At 32.4% G+C, this 14868-nt stretch overlaps 2 protein-coding genes across 3 annotated transcripts; both read right to left on the bottom strand.

Annotated features, from left to right (window-relative positions):
- Nucleotides 1–38: 38 nt before the first annotated feature.
- LOC100184040 (disintegrin and metalloproteinase domain-containing protein 10-like) lies at nucleotides 39–7585 on the bottom strand. Its single transcript, XM_002127188.5, has 17 exons — nucleotides 7489–7585; nucleotides 7174–7324; nucleotides 5358–5479; nucleotides 4894–5089; nucleotides 4514–4595; nucleotides 4104–4337; nucleotides 3742–3916; nucleotides 3196–3359; nucleotides 2948–3128; nucleotides 2638–2803; nucleotides 2204–2305; nucleotides 1866–1950; nucleotides 1550–1661; nucleotides 1204–1299; nucleotides 922–1037; nucleotides 707–833; nucleotides 39–650 (listed from the first exon to the last, which is right to left on the bottom strand). The coding sequence occupies exons 1-17, from the start codon at nucleotides 7538–7540 to the stop codon at nucleotides 544–546; spliced, it is 2268 nt and encodes a 755-aa protein (XP_002127224.2). The 5' UTR covers nucleotides 7541–7585; the 3' UTR covers nucleotides 39–543.
- Nucleotides 7586–8592: 1007 nt separating this feature from the next.
- LOC100176210 (protein YIF1B-like) lies at nucleotides 8593–14433 on the bottom strand. Of its 2 annotated transcripts, XM_002132139.5 has the most exons (8): nucleotides 14203–14433; nucleotides 13743–13969; nucleotides 11604–11708; nucleotides 10352–10430; nucleotides 10022–10079; nucleotides 9683–9838; nucleotides 9330–9423; nucleotides 8593–9057 (listed from the first exon to the last, which is right to left on the bottom strand). In XM_002132139.5, exons 1-8 carry the CDS (start codon nucleotides 14225–14227, stop codon nucleotides 8878–8880), a joined length of 924 nt encoding a protein of 307 aa, XP_002132175.1. In that variant the 5' UTR covers nucleotides 14228–14433; the 3' UTR covers nucleotides 8593–8877. The 2 variants fall into 2 exon arrangements, with proteins under 2 accessions (XP_002132175.1, XP_026689674.1); XM_026833873.1 differs by lacking the exon at nucleotides 9683–9838.
- Between the last annotated feature and the right edge of the window lie 435 nt (nucleotides 14434–14868).

The raw sequence follows: 14868 nt of genomic DNA, 5'->3' as shown, positions 1-14868 counted from the left end.
CGAACCACTGCTGTTCACGCTGTACCACTGCTTAACAATGTAACGACTACAAATGTTTTATTACATCGATTTTAAAGTATTAAACATCGTGGAAACTGTAGCCACAACTAACATTAAAGTTGGTGGCCATAACTCTTTGTCGTTTCATTACATAAACGCTAATAAAGGTTTCACTTTTAAAAAGTATCGTAATTTAACAGTACACAGTAAAAAGATCACTTACGTAAGGAGTTTCTACAGAATATGATTTTAATAAGCGAAAATAAAGAAATAATCATTGAATGTTCAGTTTGTACGACCCACAATGAATAATAAAACGAACTTAGCAACTACCCTTCCAAGCATTTTAATTCCTTTTCATTTTTTACATATTATTTAACAAAATTAACTTCACCCCAATTATGACCGCAAAGAATAAAAGTATTAAAGCCCTGTTGATAATAAGAGTAAAGGATAAATAAAAAACACAGTGTTCTCGCATGTTAGAGAACACTGGATAGATTATGTGTACAGCACAATATAAAAGAAATGTGTCGTTGGTGATTAATGGTGTGTCATGGGGTAACTATCTCGAGAACTTTGCTGTTGCTGGCGGCGACGCCTCTGTTGTACCTGACGTTGGTTCTGTCGGCGACGCAGTGTACCAGCCCCTATTACGTGCATATGTGTGAGTGGCATGAATCAACATTGGAATGTTACATCATACCTGGTAGTTGCTTATGCTTGGGTAACCTTGGGTTGTTACTTGGGGTATGTACACTGCATAGTTTAATAAATCCTGCCATCAGTAATACTAATGCCAACCCCATCAACATCACTGCCCACCAATATTCCTGGTAAATATATTTTATTTACTAACCAATACAACAATAACAGTAATAATAATGATAATAAGAGTATACAGATAAGAAATTAACAAACCACAATCCAGTTCCTGATAGTGTTATACAGTGCTGGGTTAAAAATAGCTTTCTTCAGTCGTGAGAGTGGGCCATCCGCATCAACTTTTCGACACTTAGAAAACACATCGCAGTAACCTGCATAAGGTTTGTTGAGAAATCTCATCACAGAAATATTACAACAAATAACAAACATTAAACTTTGGATTCTACAATATACCTAAATACACTCACTAAGCTAATGTGGTCTAGTAAACTGGTGTCATAACACACCAGTTGAATAACTAGCAAATATCAACCATACCATTGTAATTTTCGCAGGCAGATCCCGGTAAAACATGAATTACACTGTAGTTGAATTGAGCATATTCACCAGTACTCTTGCATGTTGAACTATTTCCTGTGGTTTGTAATGAATAAAAATATAGTTTTAACGCAACTTATAAACGGCAAAACTGATAATTTTATCACACACTGTAAGATTATAAATAAGGTATAATATATATAGTTTTTTAAATCTACCAATTTTTTGCAAATCAGTAAAGTAATGAAAAACTTGTTTCCAACCCCCTGCAATTTTGTGCAACTGACATGTATTAAAATTAAAAAACTACAATTCATAAATGAAATAAGATTAGTTGATGACATACCAGGTAATTTGCAACATGTATGGCATAGTAAGGTTCGGTTTTTCGAGCCTGGAGGTATCTCGCATTCACACTTTTCCAGACCATGTTTTGCACATATAGAACCTGAACATGTCTGCAACAAACAAATTTATTATTGGCCAATGATATTCTTGTAATTTATATGATGGTGCTGCAAAGTATATTTTTATGTTCAATATGTTAGGTACTTGCACTGAAAGTTTTTACCCCGATGAAAGTTACCTTAGGACGAGGAAAAATAATAAAATGAAAGAGTTTTATTGGACTTATATATAGCAATGTAATGTTAGAAACGAACCCCTTGCACACAAATCTGTGTTCCATGATTGCAAATTTCAGCTTCTCTCTTTGCTGTGGCATTCGGACAAACAGCTTTACTCAAAGTAAACAGAAAGTAGTTAAGAAAATCAAACAAAAGTTGATTTTACTTCAAGAAAGCAATAATGAAACAAACCAAACCATCACATTAACCTAATATTATTGGGTGGTGGTTATCGCACATTAACAATATAGATCAGCGGCCACTGAAACCCCAGCAAACAAAAACCAAGTGCAACTAATGGTGTACCAAAGAGATGTTTTGCCAAATCTGGCATTTGTAGTCTCTTATTTAAACAGAATTTATACAAAGGATATTTGCAAACTTGAGCAAGTTGACATTGGGTTTCTTCTGAACATCTATAATTAGAATTCTTAGCTTCACATGTAGTTCCATTACAACAGGGTCCTTGTGTTATGCTGGAAACATTTATTTAAAATAATATTTGATCATGTATGTTTGGATTTATCCATTCATTTTTGAAAAGAGAAACTGAGAGCTTCAAAAGAACACTTAAACAACCTTGTTCAATCATATAACATGCAACACAGTCTAAATTATTCATAGTTTCCCAAGATTAACTATGACCTGCATTTTAAAAAGTTACCCAATTATTTGTGTGTATGTTTACCCACAAGCTTGTTTTCACAATTGTAATTTTGTTGCAATCCTAACTTTTTATTGTGGAAATGTTTTTAAATCTTTGCTACCAAAAACAAAGGCACGCATAAATGGGCTTAATAAACAATACCTGCAACTTTTACCAGCTTTAAGTTTACATCTTCGTTCCACATTATTTTCATCATCAGCAGGGGTGCAACACACATCACCAATATCAGCACAAGTGTCACTATACCCACAATCACAATCTTCCCCTTCATCTATCAAGTTGTTTCCACATCTCGGTGTGTCTGAACCTGAAGAATATCATTAATGAACATTAGCAACAACAAAAAAACAACAAATATAACACAATTTCAAACATTACTGATGATAAAACAGATTGATTGAACCAATAAAAAACATTTTCCTTAAACCATGAATATAAAATATTAACTTACTGACAAAGCAGCTCATCTTTGCTTCAAGCACTCTACTCATATTCCTGATACTACAACCAGAAAAAACATCATTGTTTGGTTCCTTCCCTGATGTTGCACGAGCGTACATAATAAAGTTTCCCTGTTTCTTTGTTTGTATGCTGGGAGATTCACCTGGTGTACATTCAACCCCTCCATCATGCTGCAAAAAATAACAAGTGTATTTCTTTAAAAATATTTCTTTTATTTTTTTTAAACATTCAACTTACAGGTGAACCAAAGTTATGACCAAGTTCGTGAGCAAATGTAATGTGGGTAACAACAGCTGGCATAACTGTCCCATAGTTTTTAAAAGTAACGATTCCTGTGTTAAGTGATTTTGCTGAGCGATCCGTGTATGTTCGATACTTTTCACATATTCCACCACTTGTACCTACAATATATAAATGTTAGTTCAAACAAAAATATTCCCAATTTTCATCTTTTAGCATTGCGACCAGATTTTGTTTTCCAGGCCAGCGAATAATATTACTCACTTCAGAAGTTAACAAGGACTGACAAATCTAAAATTATTTCATGTGATGACTGACAAGAAGCCCAAAATTGTACAAATTATTAAAATGTAGAAGTATTGATGGGCCTTTAATTTGGCTTTAGCCTGAATAATTCAGCTGCTGGTGGTATTCAATAAATACATAAAAAATAATCAAGAACTATGCCATAAAAGCAGTTTGAAGGATATAACTAACCTTAAACCCGCATGCTGTAAGCTAAATCGTGATAAATACTTGTGATAAATGCTTCCACATACGTACCAGTAGGAGATCCCACCCAAGCTAATCCCAACACTCCATTATCAAAATCACGGTTGGTGAAAACGTAAGCAAGGCAATAATCATTATGATTTGCAAGCGACGCTATGTCTAAAAACTTTTCCACTCCAATGTTACGACTTTTGAAAGGATCATCAGCAGCTGATGTTCTGTTAATCTATCAATAAAGATAAGTGGTTTGTATAAAACAAGCAATACAATGTTTTATGTTTATCATACTGATGTTTTCACTTATGTGTTGGTACTTGGTAATTATTAAGTTACCAAATACCTATTTTTCAGAAATATTAATTAGTGTTAAAATACCAACTTAAACCAATTGACAAAACATCAGTCCAACTTACCCGAATTCTTTGAACCATAAAATTAATATCTCGGATCCTTTCATTGGTTGACGTGGTGAAGAGTGTTCTAGTATAAATCTGATTGACAGCTTTTACGTGTTCGGCTATTTTACTCACAATAACATCACGCGAATTATATTCTTCATACAAGATATGATCAGTTTGAATATAAAGTAGACAGGTAGTTTTCGTTGGATCAACTGCTCTTCGTCTACGATGACGTGTGACTACAGGCTGCAACAGAATATATTATGACAGGAATCCTGTCACAGGATGCATGTGCTGATGTTCAACCTTAGTGTGGAATACCAATACTGACATCGTCATTTCCTTTATTTGGCAGAATATAAACTTATTGCATAAAGTTTACATGAAGTTCAAACTTCCAACAACAAGAAACAATCTCTTACCTCAGAAATAGATGAATTTTGATAACTCTTCATCCAATCTGCCACCTTTGGTTGTGAAGCACCGCAATGGTGGTGGGAATGTCTTCATAAAAAAATGATTTTTATAATCAATGATATGAGGTATATTATACAGAATGCTAAGATATATTATATTATTAAATAGTTGCTCTTATTGACATGTCATATGCACCCGTAACACTATGGTTAGTTAAGTAGTGTAGCTGATAGTTAACAAGTTTAGCAACAGATACATTACCATGTGACGGAAACATAACAGTATTTTTAGATCTTGATAAATCTTCCAGCAACAGTAGATAGATAAAAGTCACACAGGATATTCCTCTATCTAACTGACTAGATATGAAGCTAAAGGTACAAACTTTTTTGGATGGATCACATCATTCTCATGGTAGATAACTGAGTGACCGTTGTATCCTGCCACGGGAGATTGTCCTTGACTTCCACCAAAGAACTGATGAGTTTCTTCAACATAAAACTTGCCAACATTTGGTTCATGTATCACCCCACGGAATATGCCACTTATTATACTACCATGCACATAACTCTCACGCTGCCCTAAAGGTTAACAACAATCAGCATATAAAAAAATTAAAATTTATATATATATATTTAAAATATAGATATACCCTTTTTGCATGGTAAAAAGTTAATGCTCATAATGCGAGTAACAACCAACCTTCTACAGCAGATGACACGCTTATGACGTTATGCGTGTTAACTTTGTTTTTGCGAGTAAAAATGCGGGTACTTACGCGCATAAAATTGACTATGCAAAAAGGGTAATAGATACATTCATAATTATGTTGTAACTTGTAACACCTACCGTATAAGACACCATGGTATACATGTGATACATTCACATCTACTTTATCATTATTCTCATCAACGATTATTAAGTTTGGTCGAAATATTGTGCGGTCTTGATGAAGATGAATGTCAAAATTCCTGCGATTCAATTAATAAGTTAATAAATTCATATAATATATATTATATATACACGTGATATAGAGTCATAGTAATTAAGCATGTCAAACAAACCGTATAAATTAACATTTACAGAAAATGAGTAATCACAACTGATGACATAACTTACTACATACACGATACACCACTCTCCTTCCTATCCTGTGACGTACACAACAATATCTATCACATGATGATTAATAATAGCCAACACTTTGTGCTGAAGTTAATTAGACAAATCTGAGTAAACAACACTGTTGAGTGTTGATAAATGATTGTATTTATTCTTCATTTTTAACCTATCTTTCAAGTTCTGTCACATAAATCAAATCACCGAATTTAAAATAAAACTAATTTAAAACCTTACATTAAGGATTTAAAGTTTATAACAAGCTTATATGTGTGATCATGTCCCATGTGATAGTTATATTTATAAATGGTATTAAAATTTTTAAATTTATAAAACATATCTATATATGTATTTTAAATTACATACTTTTTATTTAGTTGGTAGAATGCTACATGATCAACTGTTTTGAAAACCTATTGTTTGACATTGTAGTGCAAAGAACACCACATTGTCATTCGCAAAATACTTAATAGTCAATTAATTGCTCCAACCCAGTAAACACTAATAATTTGCTCAAATTATCATTGATCATTCATTCAAAAAAATGCCCACAAAGTAACAAGTATACAATAATCGCACTGACTTATAGATAGCATTGGGCAGTGGTTCCCACAGTATTTTTAGCGCGACCCAAATCAGAGTTTTATGAACTCACGACCCATGTACCCAAGTCTGAAACATCCAAAAAATCTAGTTTTAATTTAATGTATAAATTCCATACTATTTTTTAGAAATGTATGAAGTAGATCATTGGTGTTAAACTGGCGGATCCGTTCTGGATACCGATCTTTTCGACTGTTTGAGTAAATCTTTCAATGAAGTCTTGAAAAAAAATAAAACACGGCGCCAGTGAAGATTATAATACTACGCACTGGCACATAATGGCTAAAATACGACGCAAGTGAAGACTAAAATTCAACGCATGTGCTTCTTTACATTCAAGCCCGTTTTAAACATCCCGCATGCCTAGTGATTATGTGTCAATTACCTATATACATCAAATAATCTTGAATCGCTATTATGCTGTAATAATTGCCACGTCAATCAATAACTATTACGATGCAATGAATTTACGTGTGAATCCCTACTATTTCGTAACAAACAGTCTAACTGGCTAGGAAAAACATGGTAAATATAAGGCTAAACTACAACGCAAACCGAACACTTAAAAAGAAAAAAATCTGGTTTGATAGATTTAAATCACCTTGGTGCAACGACTTTTTCAACCCTGTGCAACCCTATACTGTATTAGGAAATGGGAATGGACATTAAAAAATAATTGAGTATTCTAAAAAAAAACTAGAATACTTTAGTTTGAATCTAGAATTGACGTCATTAAAGAGAATACTGAATCTCACAGATTCAAAATTCTGTATTGTGCGTTTCTAGATAATAAATAGGTGTGTGATTTAAAAAGGCTACTATTGACAACTGTCAGCGTTATATAAAAACTGTTGCGACCACTTGCACTTCAGTTTCCAGGACTGTAATGACAATGAGTAGGCTATTATTTAAATGCACGATTTATTTTGTAACTAGTAAACACCTGCCATGAGCTTGGAACTTGAGTTTGACAGGTTTTGTTGAAGATGACACTGAACGCCGTGTTCGTTCATGTTGATAAGCCAAGTTTTTTACATCATATTTTAAATGTTCAAAATATGAAACGTGTTTGCTCATTGATGTGACCAATTCACCTGAGATAGAAATTCTAGTTAATGTTTAGGTTGCACATTATAAATATATATTTATGTAGCATTTAATACAATTAGTGTTACTAAAAATTGAAAAAAAAACATTTATATATTTATTATTATATAAGCAAAACATATAAATGCTATTATTTTTACAAACATCTTACCTTGAAGACATAAAAACAAAATGATGGAAAGCACAGCAATGTTGAATTTCATTATTCAGTTTTAATCTTATTTCTACATTAACTATGTAATTCCTAAAAAAACAAAATTGTACATTGAATTGAATGTAACTTGCTTTATCATCACTGGCCCAAAAACGACAATCGTTATTCGTTATAATGCGATTGTTCCATTTCATACATCTCTTTGCGAGTGAATATAACTTTGTGAGTGATTGTGTTTGGGTTTTTTTGTTATGCACGACTGATAATTTAGTAAACCCAATTTTTATGAGTGAGGTCCTTGACTCCTTGTCAAAGTGTCTGGGATTTGGGCCAGATTTAACCCATAACCCCAACACCCGGTAGGCCGGTAAGAACATTTAAGTCTTTCATGTGACATGTGCTCCTAATCGAATGTGCCACAGCGTCTTAGCGTCTATAGCATATAGCATAGGTAGTTCCAGACTTCAAGTAGAGTAATAAATGTTACCAAATACACGTAACACAGCACACCTAAAGACAAGTTATTCCATTTAATATAAATTTGAAGTTTAATAAATGTATTAGTATTACTATCTTTGTATACGATCATTCAAACTGTTCTCTAAACCTGATCGGACCTGCGTTCTTTATTACAAAATCCAACAAAACAAGATGCCTCCATAAGTACACACTGTTAGTGTACTATGATGCCACTATGGAAAGAAGTAAAATAACATTTCCGTTAGTTGGCGATGACGTATTTATTTTTCTATTTTGTGGGGAACTAATTGCTTTGGGCTTTTACGTTTAAACTGATTTTGTAAATAGCTTCAAGAATGCACTGATGCATTTTAAAAAGCACATGCCAATATATTTAGAAAAGCCATACTAAATTGTTCGTCAGCGGGCGCTAAATTTTTGTAGGAAAAAGCATATTTTCCGACTTATTTTGTAATTAACGGTTGAAACGTAAACTTGTGTTTCTACGTTTGTGTTTTAAAGTAAAATTTCGAACTTACATCGTTCGGAAAAGTTAAATCATCTATCGTTAAACATCAAACCAAACGATTAAACGCGGCTCACTTTATTTAACGCATAACCGCTATCTATACACCACACCAATATTGCTGTTCTCTTATATTTCTTTACAGATTCACATCAACAATTTTCTAACACAAATATTATTTACAATACATTATATATATTTAACGAATCTTCCAAATCATATTACTTCAGTCCCAAACATAGTTTTGATAGCAGATGTGGCAAGTGATTTTGAAGAAGCACACTTTAATGATATAATTGAAATCACCAGCAAAAGTTACTTAAGTAATGGCTTAGGGCTGCATCCCAGGTGGCAATCTACGCAAGCAGTTAAAACAGGTAAACTTCATTGAGAAAAAACACTTAATTTGCTGTTGTTGTTTCTGTTACAGTAGATTGACCAACCAAATGCCGAGTAAGCCAAAACATAAATAATGGTTGAAGTAGAGCAATAATAAAAGTAAGATACATCCTACGTGTCCCACCACCACCAAACCCATCAGAAGATGAATGGGGAAGAATCTTTAATCTTAAAGTCTTCAACTGAAATAGAATTTGATTTTTTTAGGAAATTAGGTAAGTACAGCTTAAAACTAGGTAAATATAAACCAAATGTTTTAAACATATATTTAATACAGGGGTTTCTTTAAGAAGTGTATGTAGAATAGACTCTTGAACAGTAAACTTAATAACAATGCATAGTATAATTAATGTTTTCAATTTTCATTTTGGATAATCTAATGAATGGATATGTAACAATAATACTTTTGTAACAGTTGTGTTTTATGAATTAGGTTATAACTGAAAATACTTACAAGAAAAAATGATATTGAAATGCTTGTGTAGCCAAGCGCGCACCAGTAACCCATTGAGTGAAAGATAATTCCAAAAATCATGACTATGATCATGCTGAAAGTGGTGTATGAAAATATAAGCAAAAACTTAAATGTACCAAGTACCACATATACTATGTAAGTTAGGAGTTGCCACAAAGCACAACTGAAAATGCAAAATAGGACATGACTGTATGTATATTACACACAGTAAAGTTTTAATGAATGTTTATTATGAATTGGTATGGACTTTTACTTGTTTCTGGCAGAGAGGTATTTGGCTTTTTAAGCTATATTATACAGATAAGTGTTAGTGACTTAAGAAAATAACCTACCCAACATATTTATAGCCAGAGTATGCAATAACATCCCATGTTGATAAATCGGTTCGAGCATTTACAATGTACAGACTAAGAAGAACAATTCCGACCTCAATGGCTAACCATACAAGGGCACTACTTGCCTGAATACCCAACACTTCAGGAGTAAATCTGTAACATAGTATTGCAGGCCAAGTTACCCTTAACCTGATTTTATGCTTCATGTATTAAAAAAAAGCATACCAGGTTTAAAATTTTCTGTTCTTAAAGTATTTTTCTTCAATGTTATATAATATAAATATAAACTAAATTTATTTAAAGTTGTATGAGAAATATCAGTGATTATTATCTTACTTGCCAGTCATTCCAATAGAAATTCCTGCAATTAGGATGTATGTGACATACGCCATCACTGTAAAAAAATGTATGGTAAATAGTCAATACATAATAAGATCAAATCAAAACATTTTCCACCAACTAAAAGTGAACTTGTTAACATTTTGTAGATTCCTGTTTCAGAATGCAATTTTAAACTCCTCGTCCCCAAAAGGTTATTATACATAAACGCTTGAATTTTTCAATTTATTGTTCATAAAAAATTCTTTAAAAATCCCAAAATAAGAACAAAACATGCAGAAAACAAAAACTGAAGGTTCTTTGACTCCACAGGTGCTTAGTTATTACCTGGTATGTACAAATCTGGTGCATTGATGTCGAATCTTGGTGCAACAGGTGAATCTTGATGATATTTCACACTCCAATCCTGAAAATACATTTATTACGTGTATTTTACCGTAACTGTAAGTAAAGGAAATACGGTTAAATAAATTTAACTATATTATCTTTGTGTGAAACAGCTATATATTAATAGGTATTTGGGATATTATATTTATAATTTATCTATTATATTTTATACCGATACACCTTGTGTAACTTTGTGTGTGAAGTGTGAGTGATTGTTTTTGTTTTATTTCTCATTGTTGCGAAACAGTTCAGTAAAGAAACAACAACTAAGCTATAATAACTAACTGCAACTAACATGCATAATAGTGCATACCTATATAAAGGATAATTTTGTTAGCAGAATCTACCCAGACAGAATTGTCAGTCAAGTTGTAGTTTGTTTAAGCATGTGGAAAAGTGAAATCATACACAAAAATATCATATGACTGTTTTAACTTCATTACAGCACAGATTATACCGGTTTGTTTCGTAAAATTAACAAGATAAGTTGTGAAAAAACAATGTATATATTGCGCAACTTAATAGTTGAAGACTGTTTGATGTATTTTATTAGGTCATTTAATATGCCACCCTTTAGGGGAAGGAGTTATTAGGGATGCACATTACAGAATTTCGAATCCATGAGATTCGAATCCTTTTGTATCCGAATCTAATTTCGGGATTCGGTATTCTGTTTAATGACGTCATAATAACAATTTTTGAAACTTAATAATTTTGAAAAAAAATATTGTTGTGTTTGTGGGCCTTCCAAGAGTAAACGTTTCGCAACGTCTTTTCATAGCCTGCTATACGTTTCGTGACGCAAAAACTACCCAATAGTACAATTTTTAATCCTTTTACAGCTCATGATCCAACAAGGCTACTATGAAAGACTCAATAAACTGACTTATGTGGGTAAAATTATTTTTTGCTATAAATATAAAAAGAATCAAAATTCTAGATTTGGAATTCTAGATTCGAAATGAAGTATTCTAGGATATCCTAGAATACCTAATTATTCTGTAATGTGCATCCCTAGTTGCAATATATGTAAATAAACAAAATATATTATACAATGTAACCACTGCTATTATGAATTCGTGACTATCATTCTATATTAACATAAATTAAACATTTTTTCTTGATTTTAACATGAACAAAAACCTTTTACTTGCAGGATTTATATTTTTTTATTATAGTCCTATGTATATACCTGGTGAGTGAATGGAAAAGAAAGCAAAGCAAGTTTCTTCGCAACATAGCTTGTGTCAACTGCAAAGTAGTACTTTAACTTTGACATGGAAATGTATTTGTCCACCTTAAAAAAAACTTTACATTAGTTAATTAGGATTAAGAGTCTAATAATATAAATATACATTTAGAAGGATGGGGGAAGATGGGACACTTTGTGAGACGAGACTTTTTTTAATTTTTTTTTTACGGATCCCCATTTAATGATAATCAGGAAAATAAGGTTACAGAATTATTCCACAGTATTATCACAACTTTATAAAACGCCCGTCAAAGCTGATTACTGTTTTTAAATATTAAAAAATATGTAAAATAGGAAACAGTATACTTTGAACAGGTAAAAAAATGCGAAATAGTAAGGTGCTTTTAATGCTCGCTAAATCATAGTAAAGCCAATGAATTTTTTTAGTTTGCGTGTGCGATCGATTAAACTAGTTTCATAGCTTCATAAAACAACCTTGAATATTTCGTACAGTTTGATTTGTCTCATAAAACTAGTTTTAGTTTTGTAAAAAAACACTGAGATATAAGCATGAAGAAAATAGGCAGGGGTCAATATGATTTTAAATTGAGATAAAAACAACAAAAAAATATTGGTTTAACGTTAAATATATGAAGTTTACATGGTAAAAAAACTAGCACAGCCTGTTAAAGGGCCTAAACACACACCAAATGTACATCGCTTTAATCGATAGAGTGTGCTTTTCTAATTTAAACGACACCTGACCTTGTTTAATCGGTTCTGTATAACCAAAGATATTCCAGCTCAAACACCGTAAAATTCATAAAACTGATTTGAAAATTGCGTGGCGAAAAAAATGAGAAGTGTATTACCCATGTGACAAAACACGTCACATAATTGTTGAAGCGTGGCCGCTCTCATTCAGAAAAGCGAGAGGCAGTGTTTTCAGCGAAAAACGATAGAACGAAAAAAACACGGATTACGGTTTTACAAATGAATCAGTCACGTGACTAGTACGTTCCTCTGTCACAACCACGAAGGTCGTAGTAAAAAAGGATAGTGCTAGAGAGGATGAATATCTACGCCTATACTAGACCAAATTTTAATAAGCAAAATATTTATGGAATCGATGAAACGGTCGCTTTTTGAATTTACCACAAAAAGTAACGTGGGGTGTGTTTACGCTCTTTAAATTCGGTAGGTTAACTACAAGTTGCAGAATACTGCCAATGTAAATATATTTTACTTTAGAGTCCCATCTTCCCCCATATTGTAGTTTTGTATGTTTTCATTGCCAAACTTTGAAAGGTTTGCTTTTAATTTGGAAATTCATACCTCAGGAGTTATTAAACTATAAAATACTTATATAATAAAAAGATAATATTTAAAAAATATATTCGAAATTTGGTCATTTGCACTTCGTGATAATTTATGAGAAGTGGCTTGTGCCAAAAACAGAGTAGTAATAGTAATAACCAATTTGTAGCAAAAATAAAAACTTTAACAATAGTTATAATCAATTTTCTGTTATTACAAGTTCATAATACATTTGTAGGATACAATATTTATCCATTGATGTTCGAACATTACTTATTGTCGTTTAAACAATACCAATTGTTACGCAATAATATAATGTATAGGTAACATGTTAAAAGCTATAGCAGTAGGGCAAGAAAAAGAATGTTTAGACTTTATTTTCAAAGCATACTTTAATATATTTTTGAATTGTTGTCCATTATTAAAGTTATGATGTATAGTAAATATGGGACACTTTGTTAGACAGGACTTTTTTATTTTCTTTGTACGGACTCCCAATACACTTAATAATCAAAATTAACAATGATTTTAAACTGTCCCATCTTATCCTCTGCGTTTCGAAAAATTTCACTTGTTGTGTGGATCGCTAAATAACTCCTCTTTATTTTATTATATTTTATTAAAATATTGTCAATTAATAAAGGAATGATAGTGCTAATTCGTGGTATTACCCAAATATCGTCATCTATTTTGATTTTGGAAATATTTGGCAATATGTGCTTAAGTGTCCTATCTTCCCCCATTGTACTATATATAAATCTTTAAATCACTGCATTAAAAACATTACTATGGAAAATTAAATTATACAATTCATTAATTCACATTTTTTTCCAGCATTTCTTTTCCATGTCCAGCTAAAGATTGTCCATACTGCATTGCCATATTTGCCATCGGATCATTCAGTATTTGCTGACCAGGAAACATTCCTGGTTGTAAATTATAGGCCCCAGGTTGCATTGTACCTCCAGACACCTCATAAGGGTTAGGTTGACTGGTATCTTCAAATAATTGTGGCTCCTGCAATGGCCCACGCTGCCGAGCCTGGGAATCTGTAGGAAGAGAGTCGGTATATATACATGAGTTATTTCATCACCATAGAAATGTTACAGGGCAATCAAATAGGTCTAATATCGCAGATTGTTTACCCTAGCAAGAGAAATTTTTAAACACTTCCTTACAGTTTAATCGCAGAACTCAAAAACTGCATAACTTTTTGACAAATGCTATTTTTACATGAATAACTATGATACACGCTTAATTCTAATCAAATAAATAAACATACTTGACATATACGTTGTATCCATCATGCAGCAATGAACAAACTACCTCTTTTTTGCAGCAGCACGCACCTTGGCACCTATTTCTATATATATTTCTATATTTAAGAAAGCACCAATACAAAAGAAAATATTACTGGCATATCATATCTATAAGTTTCACAACACACATGTGTAGTTGTTTAATTAAATACTTCTTAATAACCTCGAAAATATTGAGTTTTTTAACAACAAAATAACCTAATAAACTTTTCCTATCACATACGTGTGTCAGTCGTCACGGTCTGGGAGGTTTTATTACGTCACTTGCAGCCAGAGCAATAGAAATACCCAAAGTTAGTATAGTCTATACTAACTTTGTTCTTTACTACATTTATAATCCAACATGGGTGGACATGCAGCTCCAAACTGCTTAAGTACTAGCAGATAAGGTGTTCGCGTTTTCCGATTTCATAAAGACCCGTAACGCAGAAAAGGTAGCTTACTAATTCAAGCAGAGGACCAAAAATAGTAACTCAGTATTGTTTTCCTCAATGTCACTTCGATATTAGACAAATTTTACAAAGATAGCTTAAGTTTCGTTGCCGGGTATACGTGTTAAGTTTGTGAGCCAAAAAGTAAAATCACGGCAATTTACATGCAAAACTGCAGCTAGATACACCAGTTCATTC

The sequence above is a fragment of the Ciona intestinalis genome, chromosome 3 (assembly GCF_000224145.3).
Source record: "Ciona intestinalis chromosome 3, KH, whole genome shotgun sequence".
NCBI classification, from domain to species: Eukaryota; Metazoa; Chordata; class Ascidiacea; order Phlebobranchia; family Cionidae; genus Ciona; species Ciona intestinalis.
The sequence above is the reverse complement of the archived record's forward strand: the minus strand, read 5'-3'. Positions and strand labels throughout refer to the sequence as shown.

Bases quoted from the DNA above. Each gene is read 5' to 3' on its own strand.
- LOC100184040 (XM_002127188.5), bottom strand. From the start codon at position 7,540: ATGAAATTCAACATTGCTGTGCTTTCCATCATTTTGTTTTTATGTCTT. The intron at 4,596-4,893 runs GTTTGTACCTTT...TTTTTTATGAAG, and splicing joins GATGTGATCCATCCAAAAAA to ACATTCCCACCACCATTGCG. The intron at 2,306-2,637 runs GTATTGTTTATT...AAATGTTTCCAG, and splicing joins AAAGCTGGTAAAAGTTGCAG to CATAACACAAGGACCCTGTT.
- LOC100176210 (XM_002132139.5), bottom strand. From the start codon at position 14,227: ATGATGGATACAACGTATATGTCAA. The intron at 9,424-9,682 runs GTAGGTTATTTT...CACCACTTTCAG, and splicing joins TCTGGCTATAAATATGTTGG to CATGATCATAGTCATGATTT. The intron at 9,058-9,329 runs GTAAGTATTTTC...ATTCTATTTCAG, and splicing joins TTTCAATATCATTTTTTCTT to TTGAAGACTTTAAGATTAAA.